This window comes from Thermobia domestica, chromosome 3 (assembly GCF_964235325.1).
Source record: "Thermobia domestica chromosome 3, izTheDome1.hap1.1, whole genome shotgun sequence".
Lineage (NCBI taxonomy): Eukaryota > Metazoa > Arthropoda > Insecta > Zygentoma > Lepismatidae > Thermobia > Thermobia domestica.
In genome coordinates this window covers 322,431,438-322,454,287 of record NC_137456.1, presented here as the reverse complement: position 1 = coordinate 322,454,287, position 22,850 = coordinate 322,431,438, and the positions used below count along the sequence as shown (strand labels likewise).

The 22,850-nt window shown below is 34.7% G+C and overlaps 1 protein-coding gene across 10 annotated transcripts in view; it reads left to right on the top strand.

The window, feature by feature from the left end:
- Positions 1-21,881, top strand: part of LOC145681170 (microtubule-associated protein Jupiter-like) — a 406,534-nt gene extending 384,653 nt beyond the window's left edge. For 5 of the 10 annotated variants that reach the window (XM_081752634.1, XM_081752635.1, XM_081752636.1 and 2 more), the window contains exons 2-5: positions 1,706-1,780; positions 7,164-7,465; positions 14,561-14,653; positions 20,866-21,881. In XM_081752634.1, the coding sequence (XP_081608760.1) occupies positions 1,706-1,780; positions 7,164-7,465; positions 14,561-14,653; positions 20,866-20,999 (604 nt within the window). In that variant the 3' untranslated portion in view covers positions 21,000-21,881. Of the gene's footprint in view, positions 1-1,643; positions 1,781-7,163; positions 7,466-14,560; positions 14,654-20,865 lie in introns of all 10 variants that reach the window. The other 5 variants (XM_081752641.1, XM_081752631.1, XM_081752640.1 and 2 more) reach the window with 3 other exon arrangements.
- The last annotated feature ends 969 nt before the right edge of the window (positions 21,882-22,850 follow it).

Sequence of the window (22,850 nt, the reverse complement as noted above, 5' to 3'; positions counted from 1 at the left end):
GAGACCTGGATCTGTAGTTTTGCATGAGATTCCTATCTCACATTTTTCCATTAACTTCCCCGTTCAAAGGCCAAGTAGGCATGATAGAAAATATTTTTTCTGTTTTTTGATTGATTGGTTTGTTAAAACGTACCTTTTTATTACGTGAGGCTGTGTCATATGACAAGCTTTAGTGCTTAAAATAGAGATCGAACTGTAGACCACTAATGTTAGGCACTACGCCACATTGTCATTTACATCAACATCAGAGTCCAAACCAAAATTTTGGTTTTTCAGAGTTTTTAGTATAATAACGGCATAATGCTGAGTATTGCTTGTAAACAACCTATTGAAGCGTGCATTACATCATAAAATTAGTTTCTTAACGATAACAGTGCTATTGAAATACAATTATTATTGTGTTGATGATTGTTGAAATTTATTGTTGGCATGATTATTACGATTCATAATTTTCTATTAGCCCGTATTATCATTATACAATAATGCCGGGTATATCAAGAGTCTGGTTCTTGGAAATAGGTGATCTTCAATCTTTAAAAAAAAAATGCACCAGCCCTTTGGGCTCCAAACTGATAAGATGCGTATGTTAAATGAAAGTTCTGGTCCTTATTAGGATTAGGAATACTTAATCGGCTTATGCATAGACCAGAATATCCAGAGTTCGGCCAAGTATATTGACTTGAAATATTATATTTGTCTTCCTTATTTTTGATTATAAAACTCACGTAAATCAGAGAAAACAATGGCTGAGTAATGGAGCACTTAGCTCTAATACGTCGGGTGTGTGGTTCGATTCTGGAATCTGTGAGTTTTCGGGAAACACCATCGTGTCCGTTAGTTTACTCAGGGTTCTCTTCTTATATCTTCATCAAGCTTCCCTCGTCATTCAGTTGTATATTATCCTTCTTTAGCCTGTAGCTAGTGGCGAATTTACGATTTTGTTTCGGGAGGGGGGCTTTGCTAACTTTATTCCTGAAAATGTAAAAATTCTGCAAGATATTTCATTTATTTTAATATAGTACATAACATTTCGGGGAGGATTAAGCCCGGAAGCCCCCCTTAAATACGCCATTGGCCTGTAGCACATAAACTTCGGGTTATAAAGATGTTACTTTAGTACATTTTGTAGTCATCTTCACGAATAATATAGGTATCGATAATGATTCAGACTATATGCATTTTATTGGAATGCCTCATTAGATATAATATTCTACGCGTTATTATAAAAAAAATCCTTTAAAAAAAGATTTCTGGAAATTGGATCGAGATAATTTTGAAATAGGCATTTTAGGTGCTATCAAATAGGCTCTAATCTGAAGTTCGTGGTACAGTGTCTTAATAACTTAAGTGCTACATAGCTTAAAAAAAAATATGCAAGATTAATGTGGCTAACCTTCTCCAATAATCTATATCATCAGTTTACCACGACGTCCGTGGTTCGATTTCCCGTGCGAGAAGAGCATTGAACACATTATAATGGTTCAGATGCCAATTTAAACTGTAGGTCACTTCCTAGTTGCTACAAAGGACGAATATACAAATCAATCAATCAATTGTAGATGGCCACTTTATTTAAACAAATCTAGTCTTACACTTACGAATAACGCACACAATAACTTATTTAGTGTTTTGTACTTCATAAGGAGGGAAACTTATTTTGGTCTGATCCATCGCCGTTATTCTATATCCACTGCTGCTGTTCCAGGGTGATGAAGCCTCCTGGTGGTGAATGTCATGATCTGTTTGGGGCCGAATTTAATGGCTCTCCCTGCCATCACAGGCAAGTTCTAGTAATTTCGTTTAATTTAAGTTAATTTGTTATATGTTTGTATTTATGATCTAAGTGCGGGAGTTGGTTGTTTCGAAATCATCTTAACAGGTGGGTGTTTCACTGTGTTCACACTTGTGAGCCTTGGCAGGTACTTATCGTATTGGAGATGAAAATTGTTTCTCGCTTTTCTTTTTAACGATTTTTATGCTTAACCCACATTTGTGAGAAATGAATGGCGGCACCATTTATAGACACCGTGACCTGACATAACGATAGAAACGGGCGGATTTACGTTTAAGACAATGAAGTGATATAGTCCGTCACTGCTTATGTGTGTACTTTTTTGTTAACTAAGTAAAATACATATGGAGACCAGTTTTATTTCTATTCTAACAGTGGCGTACACAAAATTTCGTCAAGAGAGTGTCAAGTTAATATCGTTGATATTTTAAATAATAATAATAATAATAATATATATTAATCTGGTGGGTGTGTAAAATGAGGTAACTCCAATATTTCAGATTTGAAAGGGCAGATATTTCTGTACACACCAAAACTCAACGAAATTGCGAGTCACCTCGAGAAACAGTCAAGTTCATTTGCAACCAGTAGCAATAAAACATGTTGCTCTCTACACACCGATACGGAAGAATATTGGCTAGATATCTCGATTTTTCACAATGTTGAGGATCACTCTTTACACATCCACTCGTTTTTTTAGTGCTTTCGAAAGTTGGATCACGTTTGCCTCTGTATTCTAGATTACCGGTAGATTACTTAAATCTGTGTAGATTGCTTAAATAGAAATTCAGTGTTTGCCGAACTCATAATTTCCTAATAGTATTATTTGCTTCCAATGTGTCGCAGACAGGTACAGCAGGTGGTGCATAAGTCAGATTACTCAAGAAACGCGAGTATGATTTAATGAATAAATTATTTCTACCTCACCTTGTATTTTTGTCGTAAACGAAATTCAACAGAATCTTCATTGTTTTACACGATTGACTAATGAATGAAACTTTTTTTCTAATTTTAAAGTAATAAATAATAATGGGAGCTGAATTGTAATAAGAAAAGAGAAATATATTAAAACTAATTAATTGGGTTAACAATGTTAGTATATCGAAACTAACTACGTAACCTATATCTCTGTAATTACTGTGTTGCTTGCTGTAATAAGAATATAATAATCTATATATGTGGTGGTGGTGTAAATTCTTCCTCAAAAGTCGTACTCTATATCCGCTACTGAACGGTAGTCATATTTTTCTGTATCGGGAGCGTTTTTGACCGGTCGTTCAGAAACGAACGCCTACGAAAGATTATGCTCCGAATGTGTTTGATATTTATGTTCGGGCGTTCAAAGTTAAAAAGACATATACAGTACATGGGTGCAAATCTGTCTTCAACATTGGGGGACGGGTAAAACCGTTCCCATATATATATATATATATATATATATATATATATATATATATATATATATATATATATATATTAGATGAATATACCCATGCTTCGCACGGGGGCTGTATTTGGAAGTCAACGCCTGTGGGGGTATCACCATTGATCTCAGCGACCCCGAAGACTATGGATTTGACACTAATATCGGTCATTTTGGATTACTTTTATATGTCTCGGTTCCCCCCGGCCCGGAGCCGAATAGCGTGAATTTGGAAGTTAATGTGATCGGAGATTCACCATTGATTTTAGCGACCGCGAAAACTATGAATTTGACACTAATATGTCATTTTCTACTACTTTTACATGTCCTGGTTCGAATTTTGACAAAAATTTTTAACTCTCGGTCAATTTATCTGGTTCCCAAGCCGGTTCCGGTAAACGCCCCCCTGAGACCCCCTGGTTCGAAATTTGAAAAAAGGGGATCGTTTTGACCTGGGGCCTGGGCCAAGGTACCCCTGAACAAAATTTGGTAACTCTCGGTCCACTCGTCTGGTCCCCAGGACGCACACAGGCAAGCAAACAAACTCTTTATTTTATTTATATTAGATTAGAAGATATATATATATATATATATATATATATATATATCCAATTATGATGACTTGAACCAAGGCAGATTGAGAGATTTATTCTTATAGACGTGCGAAAGATGAAATAGATCCTTTAAATAGAGGGATTTTCAACCTGCTAGAAAGCGGCGGGCCTTCAATAGGACTGTGGTATTTAGAACTAACAAGATGTTGGTATCAATGTTTTTATTATTATAATTTAGACTGATTTTCATATTAAGAATTGCGTTTTTGGATAGTGCGTTGAAGGCCCTTGTTTTAATGCTTCGGCATCCAAAGATTTTTTTTTCTTTTTATGCACATCTTTATAATTCTGGATAAATCATTATGGATAGATATTGCCTCATTTTATGTCGATAATAAATCCAGTGTCATACAGAAGTCATTGTGGTTCGGCTTTAGAAGAACGTGATTAATATTAAAATTTTAGCACAAGCAATGTGTTACGTTTCTACTTGCGTCTTCGAAGTTTTTTCGAGACTGGAGCAACATATGGTAGCCGACAATGTCAGTCCGCAAGTATGCATATGTGGCTGCTTAATGTGTAAGTGTGCTCTCCGTGTGTATACGTAGAAGTCGCAAGTGCTAAAAAATCGTGACTGAAGCGAATGACCAGAGCTTTGTGAGGCACTGAAGCAAGACTTAAGATGGTGCTTCTAAAGAGTGGAACATTTGCTGTAGCTCTATTAAAGAACTTCTTATACCATCCAAAAGAAAAAGAAAAAAGCCATATTCTTCATAGTTTGGAATGTGTATCACGTTAAAGAATTTGCTTGGTTAAAAAAAAAAAAAAAAAGGTAGAATCTGTCTTCAACTCCTAGTAGCGGATACCGTAATTCTTCCTCATTGTCATCCAATGAATGTTGAGGTGAAAAATTGCTGTCTTAGTTTCTGCCCCAAGGCAAGTTATAGTCCACTTATCTCAACGTAGCTAGGTGGGGCCAGTAGGGCAGGGGTAAGGTGGCCAGTTACTTTCCCGCGTTGTCCAAAAAGGACTGGAGTAGAAGAATAGATTGAGAATTAATTGAGATTGGATACCTCTTAACCAAGAACTATGTAAGTAACTTCATTACCCAGGTGATCATTTGATATTTCTAGGCTATAAAGCATTTTGACTTGACTTTATGAAACCTCTTTATAACCTATACCTTTGATTTGCGGACAAATCTGTGCTCCATCGGTCTCCGTTATTCAGAGATTTCTCTGTACTTTTAAGCTCTACTTTGGAAGCTGTTCTCGAAAGTATTATTGTGTGTTTTCGTTTTGCAGCAATTTTTATAAACTATCGTGATTTTGACGTGAAATAGTTGAAGTACTAATTAGATCTCGATTTACTTGCTATTTCTGTTAATATTTAGCTCTTTTCTTATTTAACAGTGCAAATGCCGAGATAATGCCTTGACAAAATTGTCAGGTGCAAATCTTTCTATTTTCGTTGAGTTTTACAAAATAGTATTAGTTGAATTACTACGTGTGTCTGTACGAAGGAAACTCGAGAAATGTGTAGATATTAAGACTTTACCTCAGCTGGAAAATATAGAGCCCAAAATGGGTCTACTGCCAAAATAATAATAATAATAATCTATCTTTGTTATTATTTAGTAATGACTATTTGAATGTTCTGTGTCATATCCGGTGCAGTGTGTTACAGTTCGACACAGTGAAAAATTATAGTGAAAATTAAACTAAATGACAAAATAATATGAAAACCACTAGCAAAACTTGGGATCAAACCCCAAACCAAACACTTCTAAAGTAAAAATTGACCACTGATTCACTCGGAACCCACTGTAAAGATTACTTCATTAAACATAGAGTTTAATTAGAAAGCAAGAATCGTAACTATTACTCTGGTAAGAAATTCCAAAGAATATATTATGTTTCCATGTAATCCTTGAAAAGTATCATTAACACATTTCTTCGCTCACGTGGATTGTTTCGAATAAGGTATTCAACAGTGCGTACATTAAGGCTTCTTTTTTGTGTTACTTTTTTTATTGTATTAAGTTTATTCTGACCTCCTTCGTGAAAGTAACGAAGCAGTAGCTACAAGGTTAACCTTGATAGTAATGCTTGATGAATGGCATTTATGAACGCCATGAATTTCCGGTCATTTATAAGTACAACATACGCTTTCCATTTATTAAGATTCCTGAAGATCTCTATTTGCTAACCTAATAAAAATGGGTGAAATTAAGTTAAATTTAAAATTTAGTGTCCCATGGTGGTGCGTTTTAGACTAAAGGAGACGGGGGGTTAGTGAAAGTAATGTATATGAAAGTATTGGTGGAATAAAACTGTGGAGGGAAACGTGAGAACCTCGAGGAAACTCACGGACAATAATGTCTACTGCAAAATCAGATGGGCTGGGATCGAACCAGTGGTTAACGCTGTACTGCTGAACTACTGTGCTCCCCGCTAATGTAATAAAGAAGAAACAGTCAATGAATTACGGAATGGAGCATCCCACAGTTCACCATATTTGACGAAAGAACAGCTCCAAGAAACTTAAGGGAAATACTGACACAATGGCAGACCACTCACCTATGATGCAAAGGATTCGTATTTCGATCCCAAGCCATCTCGTGGCGCACAACATCGTGTCCGTGGGTTTCATCGATGTTTTCACCCTTTCTGTCCACCCTGTCATTTCACTTCTTTTACTTTACCCATTGGTACTACAGTCCTTGTAGGACTTGGACATCCTTCGGGATAATTTCCATTCTTCTCTGTTTTTTGCTCTGCTTCTTCATGTCGTTATTCCCTTTTTTTCTTTTTTCTTAAGTCAGTCAGCACATTGTCCAACCATCTGACAAGTGAGTCTCTGTCTCCCGATGCTTCTCCTTCCTTCAAGAGTTCCCTAGTAGATTTCTTTCACTCCGATACTAATAGCTCGCGATCGACTGTTTGGCAATCGCTGCTGGCTCGCTCCTTTCAAAAATCGGTTTTAGATTAAAATATGGTGTGTTGATACATCAAACGAATATATAGTTAAACTTCTAATAACAATCATTGTAATTAATGTCTATTATTGGGTTCAATAGCCAACGAAAGTGAAAATCTCTCTAAACAACTGATTATTTCAAATTATGTGTACGCGATGAAGCTTACGTACTGCTTAAGAGATATGTAAAAAATTCAAATGCACTTGTGCATGATTGATTGTGGCAAAACAAATAATTGCATCAAATACAAGTGATTGGTTTACTAAATAGAAGATTGAGTTTGAGATCTTACCAGTTCAACATAAGATTTTTCTAACATTATGTGGAAATCAAATAAATAATGCATAATTTTAAAATATTGCGTACGTTGTTTTTAAATATATATTCTAAGATGAACTTTTATTTATTTTCCAGGGTCCTGAAACCACCCGGCGGTGGCAGCAGTGACATCTTTGGCGCTGCTGATCAAGAGAATCCAACTCCCCGTCGCGTGAAGAACCACATGCAATCCTCAGTGTTCAGCGAGATGGCGACCGAAGATGTCAACACACCACAGCCTCGAAACAAGGCTGGAAATAGTACGTATGACAGGTTGTTTGGTGCCTCGGATGTGAACCAAAGACCACCGAGTTCTAGAAATCCCCAGAAAAGTAATATTCCGTTTGGTAACTCAGAAAATGCAGGAGATGAATCTGTAAATAATACACCAAACAAAGGTAAGCATGAAATTGTCCATGTCTCAAATTACGACCACAATTCATTTTGGATACTGCCATATTATCATCTAACACAGACGTAGCATCGTTCATTGGCTGAAACAACGTGGCTCTATCTTACGTTGAAAGGAATGAATTAGTTCATGAAAAAGTCTTTTGTTATTAGCAAGGAGACACCGTGTATCGTATATGGTCCATTTTGAGATTTGTACGTTGGCGTTACGCGAAACTTACATTTACGCATGAATGAGATATTATGAATAGTTAGCGTTGCCCGTAAAGATGTGAGCGGATGACTCCATTAACAGGCTCAACCGAGATAATCACTTTCTGTATCTATTACAGGAAACAAGGTTCAGAAATTCACTTTCGTTCAAGAGTTATTGTGTGAAATAACGAACGTACGTACATACTAATATTATAATCATATAAGGTCCATTAGCGTGGTCCTAATAACATTGCAATCGTATAAGACCAAGTAGCATGATTTACATAGCCCACTCGTGTGAGTCTAATAACATTACAATTTTAGAAGCCCACTAGTGTGATCCTAATAACGTTACAATCTTATAATGCCCATTAGCGTGGTCCTAATAATAATAAAATACGTAGAAAGTTGTATATGAAGAGAACATGTCGTAGAGTCTGCAACCATTTATTACAATTATGTTGTGCGGGTTATCTATCGTTCTCGGGGTTTACGTATTTGAGCATCCTATTCACTTTACGTTTTGATGATCATTTACCCCAGCTTGTAGAAGTTGGATATCAAAATGAAATGATAAAATCCCATCTCGATCCAAGTGCGAAAACTACGTGTCAAACTGTTCAGCCGTTATGTCGTGAAAAAGGCGACATACAACGTCGATTTCATTTTTATATATATTATAATAAAGATAGTGTTTAATATGGTTTGTGTGATACTGATAATATATTTATCGTTCTCGCCAAAGCCAAATAACGGAATCTTGAAAATTTAGTAATAATTTCACTATAAGTTTGAGAGTTTGTGCGGACGTTAGAGAAACAACTATTGCAAGTTCAAACTAAGACAAATGATAGTAAATGAATCAGTACCGGTACTAAGCAAGTTTTACTTCACAATAAAATTCACGTAAGATTTTTTTTTTTCGTTTGTTAAATTTTACATTACAGATTTTTTTAATTTTCTGTTGCAAATTGTAACGTAAAATGAAATTAAAGTTAGCTTTTAAATGTGTTTTAATTAATGACATTGTAAACACTTATAGTTAACAAATTTGATTTTTATAACAAAATATGCCCTAGAAAATTATTTAAAAAACGAAAGTGTCACACTAAGATTTGAATTTGGATCCTTAGCTACACAAACTAATTTCTTACTACAAAGTGAGTGCTACATAACTTTGTCTTTGTATAAGCAACTTACTTTGTTACGTTATAGAAGTGTTTAATATGCGAAAAATTTAGTATCATTGGTGTCCAAATACATTACACTTGTTAAAATAATTATAAGTGTATGCTTTCGTTTTTCCAAATTTAATCTCATATACCATATACAACTCATGGTGTCTCATTGAAAGGTAGAAGTGACTATAACCATACGATTTTGGAGAATAGATAACGTAATTGTTTCGCTAAGCATGACAGACAACTGAACCACATGCCGAAGTAATAGTTTTGACTTGACCGTCAACTCAACATTGCACGGTTTTCATTGAGTTGCATACCACCATTATGCTTAATATTGTACAGGCATTTTCGCCTAATGCCTTCACTAATATTATTACGTGGATACAGAACACTAGTCACTTAATATGTTTTTTCCCCTTCCTACTTCTATAATTGTCGTACAGATCGCTTTGCTGCAATATTCTTTTGTCATTGTTACGTTTATTTTCATCTCATATTTTTTACGTTTTCTCGAAGTTTCTAATGTATTGGTTTTCGCTTTAGGTTCCGCAACAAGATCTATGACATGTGCAAACTTAATATATCTAATCCCCCCTATCTCCTACCGAAATACCACCTTTTCTATATGTACATTGCCTTGTTATTTGCTCTAAACATACTGGTGAGTGGCATCAGTGACTAACACCCGTCCAGTTACGGTTTTTTTTTTTTTTCATTCCTCTCTAATTGTGAGTTTATAGTACTCATTTAAATTCCATTTAGCGAAATAAATGTTTCGTCTTAATTGTATAGTATTTTGTAGGTACCCGGAAAGTACTTGAGAACAAGATCCTGAGACGAATATTCGGACCCAAGAGGAGCGGGAATGGGGAATGGCGGAAACATCATAACGAGGAACTACATAATTTATACGGTCTACCCAACATTGTTAGGGTCATCAAGTCTAGGAGGCTTAGGTGGGCAGGTCATGTAGCTAGAATGGAAGAAAGTTGAAACGCTTTCAAAGTCTTGACTGGAAGACCAATCGTAAAACGACCATTAGGAAGACCTAGGCGCAGATGGGAGGACAATATTAAGATGGATCTCGCAGAGATAGGAATACAAAGTAGAAACTGGATTCAATTGGCTAAGGATAGAAGTCAGTGGAGAGCTTTTGTGAACGCGGCATTGAACCTCTGGGTTCCATAGGCCATAGAGTGAGTTTTAGGTACCCGAAAATTATGGAGATAATTTTTTAACTTTGTTCGTTGTTTTGAAAAAACATAATCGACGACAAATAAATTCTCTTTCAAGTATTGAGGTATAGTAGTTTTTCAGCATATCTATTGGATGATGATAGCTTCTCAAATTCGAGATAAGATTTGTAAAAATCGGACGTAGGCTAAGAGGTAGTCGGAATATTCCAAGTTCAAAACACACTGATAGATTTCTTTATGGTTACTTTCCCGTTTCAGCAGGCAAATATGGAATGGTATTAAGTACAGGTCCTGACTTACTCCTTCCGTCGAGATCTTTCCTATTGTTGTTGGTTGTTAATGAGTCTAGTGTTGTTGGCCTCGCTAATGATATTTGGAAATTTAAGTGAATAAAAAAAACGATAAGAATTTCCAGTATGAATGTTCAATAATTTTACATTTTCTCAAACATTTTAGCAACAGCGAAACCAGTTTTTGAAAATTCAACAAAAAAAAAAAGTTTCTTTTTTAAAAATGTCGATTTTCTATCAGAAACCTGTTTCGGTTAAAATCGAACCGGTTTTAGAAAAACGAAATGCCAGTTTCCAATTTTGCCCATCCCTAATAATCTTAACGTCAATATTCATTCAATTATGATTCAATACATGTTTATTTGTCTTTATATCAGAACATTTAGAACAATAAAAAATACATGACTTCCTATAAGAAACTTAAAAGATTATTAATAGAGTACAAACTTAAGCAGTTTGGTGGTTTTTGAGACAATGGACATTATTACATTATTTTTGGCTAACTAGTTTTTAGTCGCAGGTTCACCACATCATTGCTGACTTTGATACGAAGAGTCCAGCACTAGTAAGTTTGCATGTGAACCAAATCTTGGTGTTGGCTGTCTGCATGTAGTATTTATTATGATTAATAGCAAAGAGGAGTGTGAGGAATAATGGCTTAAGATACGAAATAATCATGTTGACTCTGGCTGTTGTAATGTAGCATTGCCATTGATATGAAAATAAGTTAGTGAGCATGCCACAGAAAATAGATCTTTAACCATAATTGTTTTGAATGTTGTATTTCTCACAAGAGATTTGAAGCTCGCATTTCAAACTAATTAGTTAGTGCTTGTAGACTTGCTCAAACTTGAAGGGTCTAATTTACAAAAAATCCGTTAAAATAGAGACTTTTAATAGGCAATATTCTCTCTCTCTCTCTCGCCGTTCTAATGAAATGTCTGGAATTTGGCCAAAAGACAAATAATTTGATTATGAAAATGCTTCAAAGACGAGCATGTGGACTTTTTTTATTAACGAAAAAAGAAAAGAAAGAAAAATATAATTAGTTAGTCGTAATACAATTACAGGCAATCAGAAGATTTAATGAAAATTATGTTAATACCACTTTTTTTTCATAGAATGTAACAAAATTACATAGCAAGGATTCTTTATATGTACTCTGACAGAAAAGCTACTAAATACTTCGTTGAGATGAAACTAGTAAAATACAAAGGGTGTCCCAAAAATATTGAAAGAAAAACGATACGTACCGTATCTTCAAAAAAAAAAAAAAAAAAAAAAAAAAAAAAAAAAAATTTCCTTATTCAATCGAATACAAGTGTCCCAGCATTTCTGCCACTTTTCTACGTATTGGTGTTTTTTGAATGCTAGGAATCTCTCACAAGCTATAATGACTGGTTAATCAGTCTCAAATTTTGTTCAGCGTTAACTGCTTTTCTAAGTTGGAAAGTACTCAAAATCACATGGGGACAAGTCTTAACTACATGAAGAGTGTGGTATTTAATTCCTGTAAGGAAAGAAGAATTGTACTGGCCGTATGCAGTCTGGAGTTATCGTACTGCATCACTCTGTTGATTTTAATGCCACATGTTTCTTCAATGTTTGCAGCAATGTTCTGTGATAATCAATATTTACTGTAGTATTTGAGGAAACAATATGTCAATAAAGCAAACCTAGACAGTCAAAGAATGCTATCAACATGGCTTTTCCAGCTGCTTTAGATTGGCAAACTTATTACCATTAGGTGATTTAAACCATTTACAAGTACTACTTTCTGCTTTGGTGTGTAGATCTTGCATAAGATGGACAGTTTCTCTTGTAGGGCTCTACACTCGACAACAACTTAATGGCACATCTCTGCTCATCCACAAACCCCAAAAGCTTGTAGGGGGTATAGAAACTCTCACTCAACTGTGTGTAACAATCCGCACATGCGCTATAAACACATGCCCACTGTGGCTGTTGCCACTAGAATAACCGGTTTAAACAATTACCAAACGTGTCAAAGTTATACGTAGTGTTGCCAAACGACAGTACGTATTTTCTCAGTTGTTTTGGGACAGCCTTTGTTATCCACTTAAGTTAAATCGGAAGAATACACAGATTTTTTGAAATGGTTGAATACTACACTATACTTCCTTTTGTACCGACCCAGTAAGGAATATTATTAGGTGAAGTTATTTCCATATATTGCCGCAAAATTGACTTTACAAATTTGTCGAGAATAAATTATACATTTTTTATTTTGTAATATCTTGAAAATATACAGCCGCCCTGAAGTGAAATTGTGACATTGGTCCAGGTTTTTCGTATTTTTGAGTAATCTCTCTTCTTAAGAATGTTGATGAATTTTACAGCTTTCTGTATAAGTACTGCAGCAACCAAGAAATAATATTTGAGTATAGGGTAACTATTTTATACTATTATAATGTTATCATTCAAGTATTGGACTATAGCAAATGTGTGTCGGTTTTTGTCCCCTTTAATAGCTAATAATAATAATAATGTACATAATATCTTTTGAAGCCTTTTGGATAAAGATTATGATTGTAGGATCAGGTATCCTCCATAATATTAATCTTTATTCTTCAACTTTTTTACATTCAAGTGACGATAATAAAGAGATAAAATATGGTGATCGTGGGAAAAGAATCGAATTGCGATTTCAAGGATTTACACGTTTCATGGCCCCTGCGTACCCAAAAAGGGGTTTTTCGATATCCGTTTGTCCTGATGTACTCACCTAGAGGCCACACGGATAAATTTTAAGCTTATAAGATTCTCCATGGGAAGGGTCGAATTTCCTTCCAGTCTTCAAAATAAGGGCAATGTAATGAAAGGTGAAAATTAAAAATAGATGATTTTTCTCGAAAATGGCTCTAACGATTTTGATTGCTTTTCGTAACAGCGTTTTATTAATAACTCTATACTATGTGTAAAGTCATTTCTCTAGGAAGAGTCCAGAAAGGGTGGTTTATCTTGGAATTTTTTTAAACGGACAATTTAAAAAAAAAAAAAAGTTTCTATTTTGTAAATAAATGTTCCATTAACAAATCTACAATATAGTAAAATTAAGTTCTCATTTTAAAATTTCACAAGTAGTAGTGTTTTCTTTGAAGTGACTTGTTTTCCGTTTGATATTCTGAAAACTATTCGAGCAATTTTGTTCATATTTCATAAGTAATTATTTCATTAACAAACCTGTAATACGGTGAAATTCAGTAGCCAAGAAAGTGCACAATGGGTAGTTTACTCTTAAGGATGACTTCTTTTCGGACAATTTTCTCAAAAACTCTTTATTAAATTTCGTTCTTATTTCATAAATATTTCGTTAATAATCTCAAAATAGGCATAAGGAGTCATTTAGCATTAAGGAAATCACTCCGTCTGAAGTAGAAATGGCAATAAAAAAAATTAAAGCCCAGAACTGCTGTTGGCCCTGATGGAGTACCTCCATATATTATAAAAGGGTGTATTGAACTTCCGAGTTCCATAGGCCATAGAGTTAGTTAGTTAATAGAGTGTCGAACTGTAGATTCTCCTGTGTAATCTTCTTTCTATATGTTCCAAATTCTTGCTGTTAATGTTTTAGCAACATTCAAACCTTGATTGAAGGCAAACAGCAACCAGGTCGTCCACTTGACACTCCGTCTTGAGACTCTAAATAATAATAATAATAACAAATTATGGAAGAAATGTAGTGTGATTCTACAGTCATAACCTTTTATTCAAGAGGCCAGAAAGAGATTATGTACAATGTTGTTACCTACAAACATTGAAGAAAAATCGCTAGAATTATTGTACAACCATTAGTAACTGTTTTTGAAAACTCAGCTCATTGTAGATCAGTACGTTAACAAAGTGAATGAAGTCCCAATTGACATAGAGCCCTCGACAATGAAAAATTTCTGGGAAATTTCGGCTGTTTTGAATTGTGGTATTTTACAGAAACTAAAAAGTTACATAAAATTTTAATGGTTTGAGAAATCTACATGTTGCAGTACTTTCAAGAGGTGTAAATTTCAGCAACAATTTAACATTTTTTTTTGTTTTATTTTGAGTTTGGTGACAGCATGAGAGTAGTATTTACAGAGTAGTGGTAGAGTAGCAATATAATTGTGCTTTCTTCGCATGTTCTTTTCATTGCAATTATCCTTGGGGGATGGTCTGGTGTTGGTGTTTGCATGTGGAATGCTTGTTTTTACTTGTTCCAGCGTACACACTTCGTAATCCAGTCACTGGAGACGGAGTGAGTTCCACTGATTTGCGAAGTACGGGAAAACGATTGGGAAGTTCTAAGAATCGAGGTAACTATATGTTATGGAGTGCTTCTTTACTCACCATGTTTAATTAGAATGTAGTTAATTACAGTTGTGATTGATTTAAGCATGTAAAGTGTATGCTCGTACAACAGATGTTTTTTGTGTGCATGTGATTTGTCTGAAATGAAAGTATCTGGTAAATGTTTTGTGTTAACAAAAATATTTGTTTGTTATTTGAACGTAATTTCTATGCATCATCGTTCATGATTCTGACAGAATAGCATCATGCCAGCATGTTCATTATCTATCATAGTAGTTAGAAAAGTAAATGTTGAAGTTGTGTTGTATTCTCTAGGGTACTTTAGAATGTTGTAGTTCGAAAAATTAGAACTTTTCATAGTGAAAATTATAGTCGTACTTAAAGCTAGGTTGTCATGCTGCAAGAATCTTATAGATATCATTTTAAAAAAAAATCTTGCAACTCCATCTTTCTATTTATTATTTACACATTACAACTTTTTGAAAGCAAGAAAGATATCTCCACCCATGCAGCACTGCACTCCAGTGGACAAATAGTGAACCTCCTCATTAAAAGCGTCTATTTTGGCGCGCTTCTCTTCCCTGGCCAAAAGAATCAGTCGTTTCGGAAGCAGTTATTTTTTAATGTCAATGGGAGGCGATAGCAGGTAGCAAGCAAGACCACTCAGAAAGTTCCACATGGTTTAACTCCTTGCAAGTGGAAAAAATTGTTGCATGTTCCTTTCAAGACTATGTTTACATGGAAAAATATTGTAAGGTTGCAAGATTTTTATAATGACAGCTACAAAATTTTTGCAGCATGGCAACCTAGCTATACGCATACATAACCAGTAATTTTTGTTTGAAAAGCCCTTCGTTAAATCCATGATCAGAAGATTTTAGGCATGAAGAAAGTATTATTTGTTGTTTAAGATTTATGGTCACTCACTTTAGTTAGACTCTGTTTTCGTGCCAATGTTAGCTTTTATTTCTGGTTCCTGTGATAATTCAGTAGTAACAATTTTAGATATACATTTCTTTTTCTCTTTTGTAATACATAAGTAGCAGAAGGAGCTAATATCATTATTCAGCGTTACATATATATATATATATATATATATATATATATATATATATATATATATATATTAGCGTTTTATTTGAGGGCTATCACATCGCAGTTTGAGACACAAAATCGTATAAATGCGATGCAAATGAAAAATCGTATCGGAAAATGCGATGCATCATTCATAATCATAATCTATTATCGAAGTGAAGTAATTTGGAACAGAAAATAGTATATTATTGTCTTTCCTTCACGACAGAATAATTCTCTCTCGATCTTACATAAAATCTCAGCTCAATGATTATAGTGTTAGTCTCCTTGGAAACCCGACGTTTTTCTTTTAGGTGTCTATTAGGCTCTGAAGAACACAATCAACTACTGACTACTATCTTCTTCGACACTTTATTCTATCTGTAAAGAAAGTGACACAATGGACTCTTGAAATCTGTTCTTTTCGACTTTTTTTTTTTTTTCATAGCATTGCCCCAGAAATAAATATATTAGTTTTGGTATTCTCTTTTATTTTACATTGAAAAGACGAAAAAGAAAAAAACATTAATGTTCGTTTTAAAATGTTTAAAACTGGAAACTCAACTGGATCCGAGTAGCAATTGGTTACAATTAGAAAATAAATATTTGTATGAAGTTAAAATTATTTTGTTTTTACCGTTAAAAAAAAAAAGTTCACTTCTTGCACTGCGTAATTCCAGTTTTCCATTTATTGATGGCATTATGAATTCAAAATTTAATTAATAAATAAATAAAGAGATAAAGCTAATATGAACACATCCTAAAGCAGATAAACCATCCGTAGAGTGGCAAAGTTAGATTTTTTTAAAAAAATATAATAGCTGTTACTTTTTCCTTACTTTGCTTTTCATTATCATACTTGTTTGTGATGCATAAAATCGTTTTATTATTTCATAGAATAAAATAAATAGCTAAATAATAGTTATAATGTTTCTCTTACTGCCGAAAATGCAATACGAAACTTACAAATTGCAAATTTAATTTTATTTTGTAATTTGCTACGCAAAAACCAAAATAAAATATACATACATACATACATATATAAAGGTGTAACTTAATGTAACAAAGGTCGGTAGGTGATAAGCAAAAACATATAGTATATTGGCAGTTAAGACAGTTAATGAGAATCGAAAGCGTGGGGACAGTAAGTTCGAAGCGGTAAATATCGATGGGCAATGAGAAACAAACGTACGTTTGTCAAGCACATTACAGATGATGTTCAAAGTGTCCGCCATAGACATATGGCGGATCATGGATTAGCGAATCCGTTTGAAGATACCTGAGTCATGACGAACAGTTAGTTGTATGAGGTTACGGATACACTGTTCCAAATCGTTGGCAGGAGTAACATACACCACACTCTTAATGTGTCCCCACAGATAAAAATCCAGTGAATTCGAGTACGAAGAACGGGCATACCAAAGCACTGGACCCCCACGCCCAATCTAGCGCCTTGGAAAGTTATTGTTCAACCACTGACAGACATTCACACTGAAGTGCGCGGTAGCTTCATCATGCATGTACCACATGCTGGGCCGAATACTAGGACATTTTCCAGTAATTCAGACAGTGTATCCTTCAGAAAGATCAAATACTGTGCTCCATTCAGTCTTCGGAGTAGCATGTATGGACCGATCAGTTGATCATGGGCAATACCACATCATATATTGAGTGTAAATTGATTATGATGAATGGTACAACTGGGGTACCATGGAGATGGGCATCTGTCCACATGTGTGTGTATGTGTGTGTGTGTGTGTTACGTATGTTGACGATACCATCTCTTCCAAACGTAGCTTCGTCAGTGAACAGTACTTATGCCTGAAACAGCATGATAATAGTGATCTGTTGAATGAACCACTGCCAAAATGCTTCATGTGGTTTGAATCAGGTTCTGTCAGTTCTTGTACCCTTTGCAGGTGGCATGCGTACAAGACATTTTCATGTAATACGCGCCATGCAGTCGTGTAACTAACAAGCGTTTCATGACTAAGTTTCCTCGTATTCGTACTTGGCTCACTGTCCACAACTTCTAACACATGTTCGTCCAAAACAGGTGCTCGTAGCATCCACATGGGCAATTAGTACGGTCTCTGTTTCGTGCCGATAAATTGCTGCTAACATCCTGTATAATGGTTGGTTGATGTATGTGAAGAAAACGCTTCTGATAGTCGTGCTGCTTCACGCCCATTGCTTTCTGTACGACCGTATATGAATAGCATCGGCTTGTTCACGGTTTGAATAACGCAACATGTGTTTTTCAGCACTGCCACTTGTCCTATTCAACACTCGCAGTACAATTACCACATTTCTGTACTGTAGCGTCTTGAACACAAGCGCCACCTGTGTGTGTGAGAACCGAGCAACTACGTATTGAACTCACCACACCTCTAGACTTTCTAGATTGCCATCTCTAAGCTTATTGTTTTTCGATATCTACCGCTTGGAACCTACTGTTCCCACGCTTTCGACTGTCACTAACTGCCAATATACTATATCTTCATAGGACCGTTTTTGCTTTATCTCGGTGTCAGGAATCCCTTCCCGCCGTTTGTTTCATTGAATGACACCCTAGATACACTATTATTTGGACACTGATTCACTATATTGGTTCAGTGAGCTTTCGAGTCAAATGACTCAGCGATGAAGTGCAGAGAACAGATTAATTTTTCTTGGTCCTTCTTTACAAATTTACAGGGAGTCATGTGTGACTAATAAGTTCATTGTTACGAGGATAGTACCGTGCAGAATTCTGTAAGTTTCACAATAAGGCTAGATATTTCTTTATTCTGAATACCACTCATTCTAGCTTTGGAACTTCTTGTATAAATTAACAGACAAATTCTGACCAAAGCGTATATTAACTAATAAATAATAGCGTTACAGTTTCGGCAAATTAACTTTGTTAAAATGGAAAGGACGAATATGATTGGTTCATGGAATGACCTCCTCTCATTTTAAGAAGTATATAAGCTGTAATCTTAGAAATTGTGTTTCATAATGTATCTGGTGAAGGCAAAGTTAATTTGCCGAAACCGTAACGCTATTATTTATTAGTTAATATATGCTTTGGTCAGAATTTGTCTGTTAATTTCTTTATTATTCCCTATAAACAAGCTACACAAGTACAATAGACTGATGAACACAGAAGTAGCTGCACAATGTATATTTTCTTTTGGCCTTAGGACTGGAAACAGTTTAAAAATAAAGGAATCCGTATTAATGATTAGATACAGCAGTATTTTTACTGAAAGCATCAAAATCTCCACTAGTTTTACAACGATTACTCAATACCACATTTACTTTTGTACCATTTGCAGACAACTTTGCGTTACATTATTGTACATGTGCCACAAAATAAACAATGTAACAGGGTGTCTATCGGTCATGAAAGTCATGAAAAAGTCACGAAATTTAGCTTTTGGGTCAAGAATTTTTTAATCTGTACAAATACAAGTGCAGACCGGAAAAATTTGTTCTATAAAACGTCAAAATCCACCACCAAAAATGTCTATGGTCGGCTTTAGACAGTACCAAATCGCAACCAAAGTATACTTCTATCGCATGTATGAAAATTTGGCCTAATTCGCACCCAAAGTCGCACTTAAAAATGTCATGAAATTTTATGGTTTGGAAAAGAAAAGGTCACAAAAAAGTCACGCAATTTCATTTTGAAATTAGCTATCAAAATCCTTTTTGTCCCATTAGTTACCTACGTATATTCCTTAAATTTTAACTGAGATTGATTACAATGTTGGAAGATGCCTGCTAGTTTACTCTACCTAACATCTGTGGTCAATTATTAGTTGTTTGTCATAAGAATTTGTCTCTCCCCTTATTATTATACCTCCCCAGTTCTCAGTATGTTTATATGAGTTTGATATTTATTTCAAATACAACGAAATCAATAAAGTCAGGACAGTAAAAACTTACGAAACTGTTGCAAAAAGCAGTAGGCGAATCATGGATGGCGTAAGAGGGTGCAGATCCACTTAAATTGTATGTCAACCCTCTTTAAGAACGATTCCAAATTAAAATTATTAACTAAAGATTTGAAAATTACATAATATTGAACGTTGAATTTTGATTTTAGACGAACAGTTATCAATTATTTATAGCCTACAAGATAATAATGAGAGAGAGGAGTAAGCTTGCATAGTATCATCTTTAACTTCGCGTGATGGTCATTTCTTGGATCATCGCTGAGAACTGCTGATAGCAGTTCCAATCAAATGGAAATCAAATCATGTTTGCGCCATTTCCTTTAACACATGAGTCATTTTTACTTTCTAGCCACTATAGAACCTAGGAAAACTTTGTAATCATGAAGATAATAGAATTTGGTATATTAATGGATTTACACGTTTTATGAAAATCAAAATGAAGTTACGAGTAAATACTCTGTTCAACATCTCATATTTTTTAGGTGAAAGGAGATTGATGATAAACGCTGGAGAATGTAGAAAGAAAAAGAAAAATCCCAAGAAAATATTGTGACACGATGTTGTCCACTATAAGCTCAAATAGTCTGAGAATTAACCAGAAACCCATGTACCAAAGATGGCTCGTGTCCCATACACGTTTCATTATTCCTTCATTGGTTCTTAAATTTCGTTTATCCCAAGGGCTGTTGGTTATCCTTTTTATCAGCGTATCAAAAATAAAATTTTTAACTTACGAGATCGTTGGGCGCTTATCGAATTTTCTTCAACATCCAAAAGCAAAAGTATTTACTGGAGGAAAGAAATATAAGAAACTGCAGTTTTGTTATCCCTTGGAAAAGTCTCAAAGGTTGTTTCTGGTGGGAGAGAATTTTCTTGAAATAGGCTAGTGTTTTTTCGAAATTATTCATACTACTTTAAATATACAGTATGCCATGAATCATTAGTGTAACATGCGGAAGCAAAAAAACTGTATCTTGTGTTTAACTTAAGTTTCATGATTTCAGCTCCATGTGTGTAGTCTATACCTTCGTGTATTATGTACGCTTAAACTTATTTTTTGTGACTTAATTTAAATGTAAATTTTGGCATGATTTGATGATGATAGTATCTACTTTCAAAATGCATATTCGATCGACAAATGGTTTTTGATCGGAAGTTTCGTATTTCTGAATTATTGTTTGTTTCCTCTCCTCTCGTAGGTGGCAATCCTGTGACAGGCGAAGGCTACAATGGCACTGACGAGAAGGACCACTCTCCCCAGCAGCAGCAACAACAGCCAGCCGCCGTGAGACAGCGCGTTCCTCCAGGTGGTTATTCATCCCAGCTGTGGTGATGGGTTTCGTACTTCTCCCACCACCAACCCTACTTTTTAAAAAAATTTCGGCCAACTTCTCCATAAAATAAATAAATAATTAAAATAAAATCTTTCGACAAGAACTTTGTGATCCAGTCTGATAATTCGCAGTTTGCATAAAGCAAGGACTTAAATACGAATCAGGCTGCTTCTTAATTATAATTATCATTATTATTATTATACTATGCATTCCGTACAGATTGGAAGTTGGCATATTTTGTTTTGCGAGAATTTTTTTATGCCATGGTAGATATTTTGCTCCGCATTTTTAGTATCCAGTTTATATATATATAAGTACTTGTCTTATGGAGAATATTTTGGAGTGTTTACTGTAATGTATACAATTTTGTGAGTAAGTGAATAAATGAAAAGAAAATTGTCTGTTGTGGGAACGTGCCTTCATACAAATTCCCCTCAAAGGCAAAAGAAAAAATAGTTCAGGGTATGATTTAAGTCTCAGCGTAATTTTCGTATATCCGCTGCAACTATATCGAATTATCTATATATATTTTGGCCTGTTAATCCAGTAATGCAAAACATGTACATAAATATTTATTTAGTTCCTGGCATTTTATCGCTCTCAGTGTATTCATTAGAATGTGTTTGTAGTAACCATATGTTACTTGCATGGTAAACAACATAATTAATGAAAACATTCAGTTCTAAATGAAGAGTGTGTTAAGAAATGCATTTCTATACTAAGGATAATAGAAATAAATGTAGTTTCATTTTTGTTGCATTAATAGGCTAATACTCTGTCAGTAATTTTTCTTTTATCATTCAAAATGGTATTAGTTTTTCCTCATTCTGTACATTTTTTTTTTTTTTTTTCATTAATAAATTGTTTTTGCTAAAAGGTTATCTTAGTCTTATAAATTAAACCAATCCTGTATTATCCCATCAGTTATATATAAGGGTCAGAACAAAGAAATCTGAGCTTGACTATTGAAGGAAATGAAAATGCAACGCGTTCAGTAAAGGGTGGTGTCACTAATTTATTACCACATGTCACTAATTCATACTTCTAGATTCCTTCAACAACAACTTTAGGAATGATAAAAAAAATGGATCGAAAGATTGTGATCTTGGCCAAGAATTTTAGGAATGATTAAAAAAAAATCATCAGAAGATTGCGATCTTGGCCAGTAATTAGGTTTTGTATCAGGGATCACAAAATCAAGTTTTTGTATTTCCTATGAAAAAAGCACATGATACTGATAGTTTGGGTTTGGCTACACTGTATGTACTTCTCCAGATATAAGACTTACAAGAAAATTTTTGTTTGGAGTATATTGAATCTTTTGATCCAAAAAATACTTCTCAGCCAATGCAATATATTTGTCTACCTCCTCCACCATTCCTGGAAGATTAAGAGGAAACCATTCTTCGATAATCGTTTAAGATTCTCCTTTAAAGTTTTCACTGCTTGGATTTGTTCGTCAAATTAATACTTTCTAAAATTTTTCATAGTCATAAAATGCGGAAAGGAATCATAAAGAGCGAGGTCAAACCTGTAAGGTAAATGTGGTACCGTAAAGATGTCTTTCATGTTTAGGAACTCCATCACTCATGAAGACATCGTACGTACCTTTTCAAACGTGTGCAGATAGTTACGCAATGTGTCCTCCTCTCCGATATTTTCAATATTCGTGCAAGCTGTTGAACAGCAAGACATGGACCAATGTGAATAATGGCAATGCAGTGTTTCTTTCTTCCATCAATACTGTAATTAATACATCTTCCTTTAGTTCACAACTTCTACGACCATCTTGAAATGTTTCGTGGCATCGAAAACAGACTTGATGAAGTATCACAGATCCACTAAAAGCT